We start from the raw sequence: 14,517 nt of genomic DNA on the forward strand, positions 1-14,517 counted from the left end.
GTCTCTGAAGTAAGTCCGTAGTGTTGCCAGGTATTAACTTTTTTCCCCGAGGCTAATTTACAGCTGGATCGTTACCTGATCCTCTAATGCAGTGATGACACAAATGCTCGAGCAAGGAAGCAGGGTGTGATCAGTCAGGTTTAATGGGAAACCTGGGACTGTCCTGCCTGCTGGTGGCCGAGGTGCGTAGTAGATCATGGTGACCACATAAACCAAAGCGATAACGTTTGGGGGCAGAGGAAGGGTGGGAAGGAGAATGTGCCCATCTGATCGTGGGAATCCTGCATTGCAGGCGGACTGCTCCGGTTGTTTCTCCCGAGCACTGAATCATGCGATGAGCTTCGGTGTAGCCCTCTCCCCTGCTCCGTGACCTCCATTTCGACTGGTCGGCTGCGTCTGGTACACTGGATCCTAGGGGATGGGAAGAGAGGCCATGGCCCAGCTGGGAGGGTAAGGGAGATACAGCCCTTCCTTGTAGAGGAGAGTGGACCAGAAGCAAGGTGTGTGCGTTGGTACAGTGTGTGAGATGTCACTGCTCTGCAGCCCCCAATGGTAACTATAAATTCAGATAAAGCAAAGCAAGATCCAAGGTCTTTGGAAAAGACTTGCTATACAAAAGCCTCTGTTAAAAGCATTTGTGTGTTCAAAATGCAGACACAAGTCAAAGAAAATCAAATACGACCTCACCATCCTGGGCTTGGACCAGGTCGTTAGAACAAGCTGGCGTTTAAGCTTTTGGGGCCTGATCATCTTATTTCTGATAACGAAATGGCCTTTTTCGCTCAGAGAAGCATTCTCCTAAAACTCTGTTCCTTGTTTCCATGTTTCCTGTAAACTGGTCCCTTGCTTCATTCCTGTGTAAAAGCAACGTCATTATTCCCCTACTGGTAGAAAAAAAATAGTGGCTCTATACAGATTTTTCTCCAGTGATGTCGCTCAGCTGCTTTGTTGCACCCTTTGGACATGTCTGCTAAATACTGAGTTTCTGCTGTAAAATAGATGTTCCCATCATCAGTGCCGATTACATCACAAGTAGAAAAAGAAAAAAAGGGTGGGGCAGTATTTCCTGTGGTTTCAGTATCTCCAGTAGACAAATGCAACTTATTTGGGATTCCAACAGCACAAAAAATGGGAAATTCAGACTGTGAATTGCAGAGAAATTTGAAGGAAGTGGGTGATCGGATCCCTTTTGAGTCTCGATGAAATCTGGACTGGAAACGTGTTTACTCTTTGAAGTCCTAAGGACTTGACCGTCATCACGATAACCCTTGTGGCAGGGCGCTGCCCTCTGCAAGCTGGCGCGGAGGCGGCGGCGGGGCCGCGCCGCCTCAGCCCCCGCCGGCGCGCCGTACAACATGGCGGCGCCCGCGCCCGCCCGCCGCCATGGCCGCCATGGCAGAGAGGAAGCGTCCGGCAGTATAAGCGTCCCGGTGTGCGCGGCGACTATCCCTCGGGGGCTTCCTGCTGCCGCTCGCAGCCGTTCCGCGGAGGCGCAGCTGCCGGGTGGGCGCCGCGGCCGGGGCCAGCAGAGGAGGGGTCGGTGGCGCAGGGCGGGCCGGGCCGGGCTGTGGCGGGGAGCCGGTCAGGGCGGCGGCGGGCCGCGGCACGCCCGGGCCGAGGGCCGGGCGGCGTGGGCGGACCGGCAGCATGGCGCGGGGGAGGCTGCGCGGGCGCGCACCGGCCGCGCCGGGGGTCGGGGCGGAGCGGAGCGGCCGCGTCGCGGGCCCGTGCGCGTCCCTCGGGGCTGCGCGCTGTGCCGGGGCCGGCGCTCCGTAGCAGCAGGCCCGTGCGGTGCCGCCGGGCACGTTTCGTTGGGCTGCGTTTAACACCCGCCTCTCTCCTTTCTCGTTGCAGGCCATGATACAGCCCTACGGTGCCGTTTGGAGTGGGTGAAGCAAGGGGGGGTGCCTGAAAATGCCCAGGCGGGCGGCGGTGACCATCACCGTGGCGACCCTGCTGGGTGTTGCCGTGGGGGGCCTGGTGGCGTGGAGAGCCGCTCGGCGTCGCAGGGGGACAGCATGCGGTAGCGGTCAGCGAGGAGCAGGAGCGAGAAACTCGGGAGAGGAGAAGCTGGTTGAGGTGGAGGATAAGGAGGCGCTCGCCTTCTTCGCGTCTCCCACCTTTTCCTGGGTAGAGAGGATCCTTGGTGCCGACGTAGTGATAGTTTCAGAGCAGGAGCAGTGGGATCGTGTTGAACCATTGCTGAAGAAAGAGCTGGAGAAGTGGCCAGTGCTGGGAATTGATTGTGAGTGGGTGAGTGATCAAGAAACACCTCTGCTTTAGGCTGCAAAAGGGGAAGGGAAGGGAATAGACTCTGGGCTTTTAGCTGCATTCGTCTAGGGAGGAGTGATCCCTTTCCTTGAGTGCAGGACCAGCTGTTGACACTGCCTGTTGTCTTTCACAAAACCAGTGAAGTAGCTACTGATTTTGATTGTTCTTCCATTTACGTCTGCTCACTATATCTTTTTAATTCTCTGGTTGTATTCATTTGCTGAACTTCTGGGATGAATCAGATACGCTAAACGTGCAGTGATAGCCATTTGGCTATATGCCATTGTATGTTTTGTATAATATCTCTTTCAAGGTGATTTATTAAAAAGTTGTTTGAGTTTAGACTATTTTTAATCTACCTCTGTATTCAAGAAATGTATCTATTTTTAAACAATAACCACAGAAGATAGTGCTGATATGTAGATAGAAAATACTGGTCCTACCAGAAAGCAATGTTCCTCTTCCCCTTCTTCCTTTGCCTATATGAACTTTCAAAACAGACTTTGAACCATTTATAAAGCTTGCCTTTGCCAAGAGTTTGGCTGGAAATTTATTCACCTTGCATTCACGTATTTGCCATAAAAAGTTATATAGGGGACTGCTTTGTGCTAATGTGGATTAAAAAGCATATCTTCTACCAGCTGAACAGGTAAGGGAAAAGAAGAGTGAAGAGGGGGAAATTTCTCTAGTAGAAGCATGGTAAGAAGTAGCTGTGGGGCAGTAGTATTGTGAAACAGACCATAAATTTTTAGTAAAAAGTTTGAGTCATCTAACAACATTTGGCTATATGGTCTGGTAAGTTTTTCCTGTCTTTTGTGGCCTCTTTTATTGCAGTTTGTTCCAGCCTTGGTGCTGCTAATAATACTGTAACTTGAACTCTGGTTTTTGTTTTTGTTTCAGGTATCTGTGGAAGGAAAAGCAAATCCTGTGTCCCTGCTACAGATGGCTTCTTCCAGCGGTCTTTGCATTCTTGTTCGGTTGCCCAGGCTTGTTGCCGGTGGACAGCCTATCCCAAAGACTCTCTTGGACATCATGGCAGATAGTACTGTTTTGAAAGTTGGGGTAGGATGCTGGGAAGATGCTTGCAAGTTACTTCAGGATTACGGCTTTCCGGTCAAAGGGAGTGTGGATCTACGAAATTTAGCCATGAGACAACAGTGAGTTTCTAGTGGCAGTGGCCATGCCTTATTTGAAATGAAAGTATTTAAGACATAGTTTGTGTATGCTGAACAATGCCATGCAGGTAGGAATGCTCAGGATGTGCATTCCTGAGACAGGCAGTGACAGCAGTAGCTAAAGAACACATCATGCTTCTCATTTTTGTTCTTAGTGGAAATTAAGTCTTCATGCTTGTTAATTGTGCCCGTAAGTCTCCTCATGTATTGCCCATATAGACTCTTCTGGATACCATGCTTCAGCCTGCTAGAAGCCAGCTACGGTGACACACTGCAGTCAGAGTGATCACTCTGTAATCAGATATAACTTATTGAAAGTAATGAGTGACAGTACCACATGAATAGAACTGTTGGATTACAGGATTCCTTGAAAATTTACAAAAATAGAACAGTTCTAACTTTCTTTTCTAATACCAAAGTTTCTATTAAAATGTTACAGTTGCAATATTATTTTTCTCATCATTCATTCATATTAAAATAATATGTTTTACTTGGGAGTATTCTTCGCATATATAATACATGTACTGGGGTGTGCTATTAGTGATCTGGAGCACAGAGCTGCTGGCCTGGTGGTGCCTCTTTAGCACCAAGTGTGGGTTTCTTTTCCGTTGGTGCTTGCTGGGCATTTGAGCAGGCAGGATTGCTGAGAGTCGTTCCTACATCTCTCATTCCTCAGAAAGTGTCCCCAGTCCTGGCTCTTTGATTAAGTGGCTATGAATCCATGGAGCTCATGGTCCTTGTAGACCTCTTTATTTAAGAAGCGGATAGTTTAGAGCCAAACACTTCAACCTTAAGCATTGCCAGCTCCCATACTTGCATGCTTTGCATATTGCAGACATTAGATCATTACTAAATCTAGAAAGGAAGTTTTTGTGGAGATGAGGGAGAGGGCCTGTAAAGCTGTCAGGCAGCTGTACGCTATTTGAGTGGGAGTTACGCATCATATGCAGCAGCTCACGTCCTGACAGGATCAGGATGTACAAATCTTTCTGAAGAAAAGAATTTGCATGCGTGTTTAGTTTTGTCTTTAATGTGTTTGCTTCACTTTCTTTGTTAAGGAAGGATCTGCTTCACAACTGCCTTAGCCTTAAGTCTTTAGCTGAAAAAGTCCTGAACTACCCACTTGACAAGTCTTCTCACGTGCGTTGCAGCAACTGGGAGGCAGAAGAACTGACACAAGATCAGGTGTGTCTTCTGTTTCAACTTAGTGTTTTGGGAGGAAGAACAACCTTGTCATTAAAGGAGATGCATTGTGATAGACCTGAGGCTTCTCCCAGTTCTGCCTCAAAGCCTGGTGCATGTGACTGATATAAAGTTAATTTCAGTTTGTAGTGGCAGTGGCTGTTTCCCTCTCTTTCTGTGAAGGTGTTTTTTTTTTTTTTGTCATCGTCTTTGGATTCTTGAGCCTTCTTTCCCTTTAATCCAGGCAGACAGATAAAATCCTTTGGAGCACCCTTGAAGTGTTTGTGCTCCAAACACCACCTTTTTATTGTTTTATTTCTTCCAATCTATGTCAGTGCAGTAAAAGAGAAAGACCTCTCCCTGCAAACTTTTTTTCACAGTCTTTAGACTGTCTTTGTTCCCCTAATTGCTCATTATTTTTTAACAACCGTGCTGCAGATGTCTACAAAATTAGTGACCAGTAGAGGGAGTGACAGGATAAATGATCACACTGAAGATTAGTAGAAGGTCTTTCTTTACAGCTTGGGAGGGCTCAGTGGGGTTGGTGGGTGTTGGAGGCCTGGCTGACCTGAGAAGTTTCCAGTGGGTGCCCTTGAATCCTGCTGAGCATTTCAGGCCTGATTTACCCGGAAAATTTTCCATGCCTTGATGTGTTCAAGTGAATGCTTGTGAGTATTTCAAATCTGACTGACTCTAAAAATACATGATTTGTGGTGACATGAAAGTGGAATTCAACTGCAAGAGTTTTTGTGAACTTTGGAATGCAATAAAACCAGCTTTTGGTTTTATTCTATCTAGTGTTAAAGACTGATAATGTTTGGGAGTATTTGCTCTCTGCCAGTATCACAATATCTTTACTTCTTTCTCCAGGTCCTCTATGCTGCTAAGGATGCCCAGGTCTCAGTGGCTCTGTTCCTCCATTTATTGGGACTTGCCTTCCTGCCTGCTACATCTGAAGGTGAAAAATCTGTTGCTGCTTGGGAAGAAGCACTGCATAGGTGCCAGGGCTTGGTGGATATCCCATTTAGAGGAAGAAGGAGCGGCAGCGCAGGAGAAGAGAAGAGTGGAGAGGTAGGCTCCCCACAGAAAATGAAGAATCGGAAATCTACCGCGAACAGCCAGCCTTCTGGCAGTCAGCAAGCGAGGGATCCTCGGAGGCAGAAGCGAAAGCCTCTAGGTGTAGGATATTCTGCAAGGTAAGTCTGTGAGTCTCATAGTCTACTTGTTAAACAAGGCAGATAATGTGAGCCAGGAAAAGGAAACACAGGACCCAACAGTCATGAGAGTGAGAACCTATTTTGTTTTTCCTGTTTACCTCAAGATAATGGTAACAGTGGCAGCAGTGCTCAGGTCTATACTAGGTCATGAATAGGTTGAGGGGGTGTCTCCAGCTTTTGCCCTTTCTTCTCACATGGAGACATCAGTTGGAGAACAGAGGTCTGGCAGGAGATATTTGAATGTTAGGGTGGCTTTTACAGTCCAGATAGCTATGCCCTGTCTCTTCCAGGGAGAAGGTGGCAAACTGGGCAGAACTTGTCCTGTGAGCAGGTTCTGCCTTGCAGGCTGCTATTTATACCACGCTGCTCCAGATCACTGTGGTCACAGATATGTCAAAGTACTGAGATGACCTGAAAGAGGGGCTGAGAGAGATGATGTGAGGTGGCAGAGGGCACAGGAAGCACCAGTCTGCTGTGACATCAAAGCATAGCACTTCTCTGTTGACCAGGGACAAATGGGAGAGGTCAGTACTACCTTGGCTTCACCAGGGCAGAAGTCGATCTCTGACTAGTGGGCTGTTCTGTGGGGCAAATCCTAAATTCTTACGACATTTTCCTATTGAGACTTAAGTTGCTATTGTTTTTAAATTAAAACTTGGAGAGGTCTCTTTAAGCCCACTGCAGTGGAAGACGTGGAGATCTGGTATCTTTGCTTTTATATTTGATACAATCTAACATAATTTAATCACGTAGATGTAGGAAGTCTAATTGGCTGTAATTGTCATTGTTTGGAAAGAAAAATTGACATTTCAATATTTGTTTTCTCCTATTCAAGATTGTTGGTTTGGCAATGGAGAGGAGACATTTTAATGGAGTCAATAATGTTGATTCATTAGCAGTCATTAACAATGTTATGTTGTAGGCAATAAGATCCTGTCGTATTTTTTTACTGGGAGACTGTGTCATACAAAACAAAGACTGTACCTCATGGGAGGAGTAAAATCTTGAACAAAAGTGCATTCCATGCTAAATTGAGATCTTGCTATGTTTGTTTGTTTTTTTTAACCAAGCTTCATTTCATGAGTGATCTCTAAAGCTAGTTTAGACTCACGGTTTCATGCAGTATTTGTAGCAGTCTGAAAATGATTTCAAAAGTTCTTTTCTGCTCTTCTTCTGTAGGCATGCCTAGTTTGAATGTTTATTTAGAGTCAGGAACTACTCAAATTGTGATGATGTTTGAGCTGAACTGCTGATACTCAGTAGAAGCAGGCCTCCAGTATCTTTATTGGGTTTCTTTGTTCCCCTGTCCCCATGGATATCTGAAGAAATCCTCTTTGACAGATTATTTTGCCTGTAAGCCAGCCTTTTTAGCTGGTAGGACTCTGCTGATGGAATGCTTATTCATGTGATCCTGCTGGAGAGAAGAAAGAAAAGAAGCTTTTCCACAGCATGTATCGCTGGTCAATTCATTCCAGGTGCTCCACCAGCCCAGCCTCCTTCACTATTCAGTTTTGTTTGACAAAGTAAAGAAATGGATTTTTTTGAGAACAGAATCCTTTCTTAAAATGCCACATATCCCAGAGAATACACAAACAGAAGTTTTCTCTGCTGACTGAGGTTAGGTGCCTGTATTTTACATGCACTAGGAGTGGAGCCATGTCTCTGCAGCTCTGCTTTGTTGTTTCCGTGCTGTCCTGTGTTTGGGTTCTCAGTGTGCTAAGAGGCTTTTTGTATCATTTCTCTTGGATTGATGAAAACATTGCTATTCAAACTCAGTTTTAGAAAATGCTTCTTAATAAGACATTAATATATGAGCTTAGCGTAGCTGATCTTGAAACTACCTTGTCCATAGGCTAACATACACTTTTAGCTCATCTTTGTTCCTAACTAGCTTTTTTTTTCCTCTAATGATTTTTTTTAAATTTCTGTTATCATTGCTAGCTTCTTTTGAAAAATAGGGTTCAGAGTTGCCAATTCTATGGGCAATAGAGTTACAGAGATACCTCACAGCCAAATGTGATGTAGCTTTTTTTGAATGTTCTGCTTCCCTTAGCAGCAGCCTGTACGTTACATTGCTGAATAAAGTATATATTTAGAGGCATCCTGTGATTCAGAGGAGACTGGGTGAATTGCAGTGTAGAATACATAGCTGTAGAGAGCTTTGTTTTTTTGGCAAGCGGTTTTATTTGCTGCAGTGTTGTCCCTGTTGCACAGAAAATCTCCGCTGTATGACAACTGTTTCCTGCATGCACCAGATGGACAGCCTCTCTGCACCTGTGATCGCAAGAAGGCTCAGTGGTATCTGGACAAGGGGATTGGAGGTGAGTGTACCATTCTTCCTGTTGGTATTGAAAGAGCTATTTTGCCATATTTCTTAGATAACTGGACATGGACTTCTGGTATCTCTTCTTTTGGAAATGTTTTTGGGAATTTATCAGGAAATCTCCTTCCTTTTAGCATTCATATTCTAGCTTTCAAATGCATTTTTTTGAATATTTATTTCACTTTATCCTTTCAGAGTTGGTTAGCACAGACCCATTTGTTGTGAAGCTGCAGTTTGAGCCTTCAGGACGTCCCGAGTCTCAAGTTGATTATTATCTGACTGTCAAGGAGAACCTGTGTGTTGTGTGCGGCAAGCGAGAGTCCTACATCCGGTGAGTTGTTTAGTGGGGTAAGAGAAAATGCATCTTGTAGATCAAGACTGAAGTCTGCATCTCATTCAGCATCCAGAAATGCTGTTAGGGGCCTGAAATGTCATGCTTATTTAAGTTCTGGATGGGCTGTCACTATTTGAATGCCATGTGATCGAACATACCTGGGTAAGTTTGACACTGAGCAGGCCAGCATTGCCTCTTCTTAAAGAGGATGGTGGAATCAGTCCGTGGAGAACAAAGTGTATGAAATATGTATGTGTTGCAGTTTGAATTATAGGGAACAGCGGTATGCAGACATACACTGCTCTGATGAGATCCTCTTCTGAGGATAACTACTATTCTTCTGGCACTTATTCCTTACAATTTTGAAAGGCTTAGGTGAGCCTAGCATCTGTGAGGACAGAAAGAATGAGATTTTTGTTTTTACTGCTGCTGCTGTTTAGCTGAGAGGTATATTTCTTATAGCATATTGTTTTATATTTCTACAGTATGAATCACTTTTTTTTAATTGAAAGTAATGGATTTCAAATAAATAGAAGCAGAACATTTTGGTGCACTCAGAGCCCTGATCCTGGTGATTTTTATGTTCCTCATAGTAGGTTCCTCAAGAGTAGTTGTCTCTGTGTGCCTGGAGGAGGAATTTAGGGGGACAGCAGCTCCAACCAAAGCTAATGCAATGGCTCATTTGTCTTCTCCAGGAAGAACATTGTTCCTCACGAATACCGGAGACACTTTCCCATCCAGATGAAGGACCACAACTCCCATGATGTGCTCTTGCTCTGCACATCATGCCATGCCATCTCCAATTACTATGACAACCATCTCAAGCAGCAGCTAGCTGAGGAGTTCAGTGCCCCCATTGGCTCCGAGGAAGGGGTGCGTCTGCTGGAGGATCCCCTGCGCAGGCAGGTGCGCTCAGGGGCCCGAGCCTTGCTGAATGCAGACAGCCTACCTGACCCCCGAAGGGCAGAACTTCTGCAAGGCATTAAGGACTACTTTAACACAGAGGCAGTGACCCCAGAGATGCTCCAAGAAGCAGCTGGTCTGGAAACCAGGTATAACAACCTAGCTGGTAGATATAACATTTTAGTCATTTATTTCAGGCATGTAAGTTCTACAGAAGGATGTCTACACAAGAATCCTTTGGTAAATATTAATGCAGCAAGAAAAATAAATCCAGCAGCATTTGCAGAGTGAGGATCACACATGCTGACTTTTCTTCCCTAAGCTTTTTAATTAAAGTAAAACAAAATCTGTTCCTAGTCTCCTTGTGATATCAGTGACCTTCCCTAAACTAATGATGTTGGGCTAAGATGTGTCTGAGTTTGTGACTAGTAGGAGTTGATTGACACAGTGAAAATGAATCTCTGAAAAGATACTTCATCCCTCGTATTAGTGTGCAGAGCCTGAATTTACAGTACTCTGATGCATTTAACTAGAAGGCAAGGAGAGAAGCAAAGCAGTTGCTTGTGCTGTATCCAAAGACTGTAAGCAAATAAGCAGATCATAGATTTCCTACTTTGCTTTTGTTTGCTCCTGCCCTGTGGACCATGAAATGCAGCTGTTATTTTCCATCTTCCCACTTTTCCCCTTTCTCTACGACAATCTCTTCCTCTTCTTGCTCCCCCACCTTGCCCCCATCACTATTCTGTACGGTTTTTTTGAAAGGCAGATCAGGGAGGCAGACTGAAAGACAATCACACACCAAGTGCACCAGAAGTCTTCTCTCTTCCTCTTTCCTAAAGCCACACCAAAAATTTTATCTTAACTAGTATCAGGTTTTGCTGTTTTCATGAAGACAGCATTTTCTCCTTGTTATGCTCGCTGCTGTTTGTTGCATACTAGTTATATCATGTTATATCTCTGTACCTATTCAGACAGGCAGTTCGGTGGCAGGATCAGAGCTCTGGAAAACCTAAGGTTCTTGCTGTGAGAAACTTGCAGTCTGTCTCCTGAGAAGCTTGCAGTGTGCCTTGAGAGTTTTCTTTAGTATTACTGTAAAAGGATAAAACTTTCTCATTTTGAGGAATCCACCTTTCCAGTGCATTTGTGTTACAGAAAGCAGCCTGACATTGAAACAAAGCATAAAACTCTCCCTCTCAGGTCCCCTTCTAGTTAGCTCACTGTGCAGCTGTAATTAAGCAAGTCCTGCCACCTGAAGTAAGTTCAGTATCTTGTTCCTTCCAGATAGGTCTAGGGTCTGACTGTGGGCTTGTGTACTAAACTCTGCTTGTGTTCTGGCAGGATTTGCAATGAGAACTTTATGCCACATGGGCTGAAGGTGGTGCAGTGTTTTGCTAAAGGAGGCCTGCGCTCCCTCATGCAGTTGGAAAGACGCTGGCGGCAGCATTTCTTGGACAGCATGCAGCCCAAATATCTCCCAGAGCAGTGGTCAGTGGACCATAATCACGGGAAGCTGATTCGGAAGTATGGGGAGGATCTTCAGATTGAGCTGTCATGAGACCAGTTTCCTGGAGAGACTCTAGATGATGTCTAATGGACACATGTAACAGAAGGTGGAAGGACTATTTTTATTTCTGTTTCTCCACTAACATCTGGCCTGGGTTTGTGCAGTGGCTCCACCAGGTTTAGCATTTATAGAGTTAAATCCTTTGAATTGAATTTTATAAATTGGTTTGGATTTTTAATCCTAGACTGGACGTGTGACTTGCTGCAACTTTTCTGTGTGGATGGGGTCAACAGGAGCCTGTATTCAGACAGACACACCTCTGCCACTGACTATTTCAGTGCAAGGGTGTAATACTAAGGTGACTTTTCTTCTCAAAGTGACTGTGGAGAGTTGCTTTCTACCCTCCTGTGATGTCAGATGCTTCCAGACCATCTCCTTTTAACACAGTACGTGAACCTTTCTAGGTTTTCCAAGGATCCCTTGGCTGTACCAGGAGAGTCTCCTGAGGTCTCCTGATTAAATCTCCTTTCTTTGTTTTTGGTACAGTTGTATTTATATGAGTTCTTGGAAAAGAATTCTTGCTGGAAAGAGAGATTCCTTGTTTGGAAGTGGCAAAGAACCTATTTTTTTTTTCCCCAGATTCTGATAAGTATCAGCATTATGGATAGGCTGCTGAGTTTTCCTGATAGAGGCTGCCTGATAAGAAGTGACATTGTTTGATTCTGGCAGTGTAGCAGCACCCATATCAAGTCTCTTTTAAACTTGTTTCAGCATCACACGATTTCTAAAAATGTTACTTCCCAATTCTACTTGTTTATGGTGAATAGTTTGTGGCAGGTACCTTTTCACATCAGAGTGAAATAGGGTCAGATGTCTTAAAAAGGTTGAGAGGAAATAAAATTTTACTTGAAGACCAGCATCTTTTAAGAGGACAGAGCACATGTGGCAGGAAGCTGGGATTCTAGTGCTCTGTTCCTGATACTGACTAGTTTGGTGGTAAGCAGGACATACTTTTTCCATGCCTGTTTCCCAGTCTCTAAAGTGGGACTAATAATACTTACCTACCTCACAAGGGTGTTGTGAGGACTAATTAATTCGTGTTTTTGTAAAATACTTTGAGAATATAGGCTAGTATGTGCTAATTATTACTGTTTTCTAAATGTGCTCCTGCCTCATGTCTCTTAAATATTTATGCTTTTTGCCTGGTGCTAGACTTCAGCTAAATATAACTTTTTAAAAATAAATAGCCTTTTCTGTGAAACTAATTTTGATGACATTAATTGTGTTAGATGACTGTTTCCCCTGAATGATGAAGCTATACTTGAGCTGTAAAGGTTTTTTAAAGACGTTTCAGTAAAGTCTTTATCCTTCTTCTATCCTACTGGCATGGACAGTGCAATTGGTATGTATTTTGTAATAACACTTGGCCAGAATCCTGGTCTTCCCATGATTGTGGCTTAAACTCTTCACTGTCTGATAATTCAAGAAGTTGCACAGGCCAGGGGCTGAGAACTTGTTTGTAGCAGAGCCTGTTTGAGGTAAGTAGGAGCCATGGGGATACAGATCACCATCCCAGAGGGAGGAGCTGCAGTAGCAGCCAGCATACAAGAAATCAAAGATTCATCATAAATGCAACTTGCTACAGAGCTGCAAATGAAACCATTTGCATTATAAGGCCATTTTTTTTGCCTTCTCTGTACTAACAACAGGTTTTAATGAAAACTGATCTAGCTAAATGTGTCTGTGTGTTTACTCATGCAGCTGATTGTAATCTCAGCAAGAACCTCCTGTCTACAGCAGCAGCTTGGATACAAGTATTTCTATCCAAAGTGTTTTTAGGATATATTCAGATAGTGCTATCTCCTGTCTTTGCCATCAGATCAAGGCGGTGAGAGCTCTTTGTGCAGCTCAAACTCCATTCTAACAATAAAGAGTACGAATTGTCCATCTCGTTTTTTTTGTTCCACTTTGTTTTTCTTCCTTTTGCTCTGATGCTTGAACTCCTGATAAAGCTGTTGTGGTTTAATGTAACCTACAGGCTGACCACTGAGCTGTTGTTTTCTGTTTGTTGAAACAAGAAAACGATGTTGAGACAAGAATCTAACTGCAATTCCTCTGAATATAAGGAGTCAATGGTATGATCGAAGAACTTTTATTTTTTTTTTCAAATAACCTGTGCAGAAATAGGAGTTTTCAAGGAATATATCCTTCATAAATATTTTCTTAGCCAAGATTCTGTGTTACTCTTTGTCAATTATCTTTAACTTGCATCATTTTTATACAGCCTCACTCCTCTTTCAGGTTGACTATGTGTTGTTGTAGAATAGATATTTAATTGTTTTTTTAATTTTCTGTCTTTTAATAGAACATCCTTGTTTTTACTGTTCAATAGGTTGTGCATATGAATAACAAGAACATTTGCTGTGCTAATCTGGTAGAGAGTAGCAGTTCTACTGTGAGAGTCAGCATAAACTGGTTATTCACATTATTGTCAGAATATACTAGTATCGTTCCTCCCATTAGAGTTAATTGGACACAGGCATATACAGAGGTCTGCGGAGGAAAAAAGCTGGTCTATAGATTAAACTTGTGCGTATGTCTTTGTCCCTAATTGTTACAATGAGTGAAAAATCTGCTCTTTTAACAGATTTACCACTGTTTCTCTTTTCTGCATGCCTGCTTTTCTCTTCTTTCTTTTTCTCTGATCCTCTTCTTGTGATTCCCTCATTTTTTTTTCACAGTAACCTTTGGACTTCACCTTCTGAACTTCTTCCTGTGCCTCCCCTTGTCTGTCTGGCAGTGATCAGCCATGGAAGAACCCTTCCTGACCATAATGCTGTACTTCCAAGCAATGCTGTAGCAAGTCTGTTCAGGAATATTTGAATCGTAGTACTGAGGGTGGCTGTGGATTCAGGTACTATCCTTCACCTGATTATGCTGGCCAATCATGATGGCCATACACCTACCTCTTCTTAAGTAAAGGCCTAGATTCTGCATGGCTTGAGTATTTTATCTAGGTTGCCCCAGGTATGTTGCCTATATAATGAGACCTACCTACATTAAACAGGGTACATCCATTCTTTCTCTGCAGGGAGGGAATTGCCATGCCTCTGTGTGAGTTGGCTTTGACAACATGGGATTTTTCTTGCAGTCACTTGTCGTTTTATTGTTTGTAAGTTTGCCCAAGAAGCGCTGCCAGAGATGGAGAAGAGAATTTTGCCCTTTTATATGGCACTTGATGCTACTTGCCTCAAACTAAGCCTTACAGGTTATTGGGGAGCATGCTCCCTCTGCTGGGATCTCCAAACCTGTCTCGGCTTATGAATTCCCTGTAGAACTTGCCTCCACTATTTCCATTCCCTGAAGAACTGTTGTGAAACCAATGTTTCAGTGCCTGTCAGATTCCCTCTGGTCTATATGAGGCCTGATGGAAGCTTGAAAGGCAGATTTTATTCTGATAAAGCAAAGAGTAAATTGTAAAATTCAATTAAAATACTAAGATATGTTGTCAGCTATTTTTTTCCTCCCTGCTTACAGGTAGGATCTCCACGAGACTGCGTGGCTGCCTGTCCGAAGCAGAATCAGGCTGCTGTGCTCCAGAGTCTAGG

General features: G+C 43.9%; 1 protein-coding gene across 5 annotated transcripts; it reads left to right on the forward strand.

The window, feature by feature from the left end:
- The first annotated feature begins 437 nt into the window (after positions 1-437).
- On the forward strand, positions 438-14,517 carry EXD2 (exonuclease 3'-5' domain containing 2). Of its 5 annotated transcripts, XR_009958426.1 has the most exons (10): positions 1,712-2,253; positions 3,172-3,428; positions 4,505-4,631; positions 5,499-5,824; positions 8,060-8,166; positions 8,364-8,499; positions 9,198-9,554; positions 10,744-11,015; positions 12,948-13,044; positions 13,651-13,710. XR_009958426.1 is itself a non-coding variant. In XM_062575860.1 (9 exons), the coding sequence occupies exons 2-9, from the start codon at positions 1,915-1,917 to the stop codon at positions 10,958-10,960; spliced, it is 1,866 nt and encodes a 621-aa protein (XP_062431844.1). In that variant the 5' UTR covers positions 438-500; positions 1,855-1,914; the 3' UTR covers positions 10,961-10,977. The 5 variants fall into 5 exon arrangements, 2 of the variants coding, with proteins under 2 accessions (XP_062431844.1, XP_062431845.1); XM_062575860.1 differs by lacking the exons at positions 12,948-13,044; positions 13,651-13,710 and adding an exon at positions 438-500 and having other exon boundaries at positions 1,855-2,253; positions 10,744-10,977; XR_009958428.1 differs by lacking the exons at positions 12,948-13,044; positions 13,651-13,710 and adding an exon at positions 14,447-14,517.

This window comes from Rhea pennata, chromosome 5 (genome assembly GCF_028389875.1).
Source record: "Rhea pennata isolate bPtePen1 chromosome 5, bPtePen1.pri, whole genome shotgun sequence".
NCBI classification, from domain to species: Eukaryota; Metazoa; Chordata; class Aves; order Rheiformes; family Rheidae; genus Rhea; species Rhea pennata.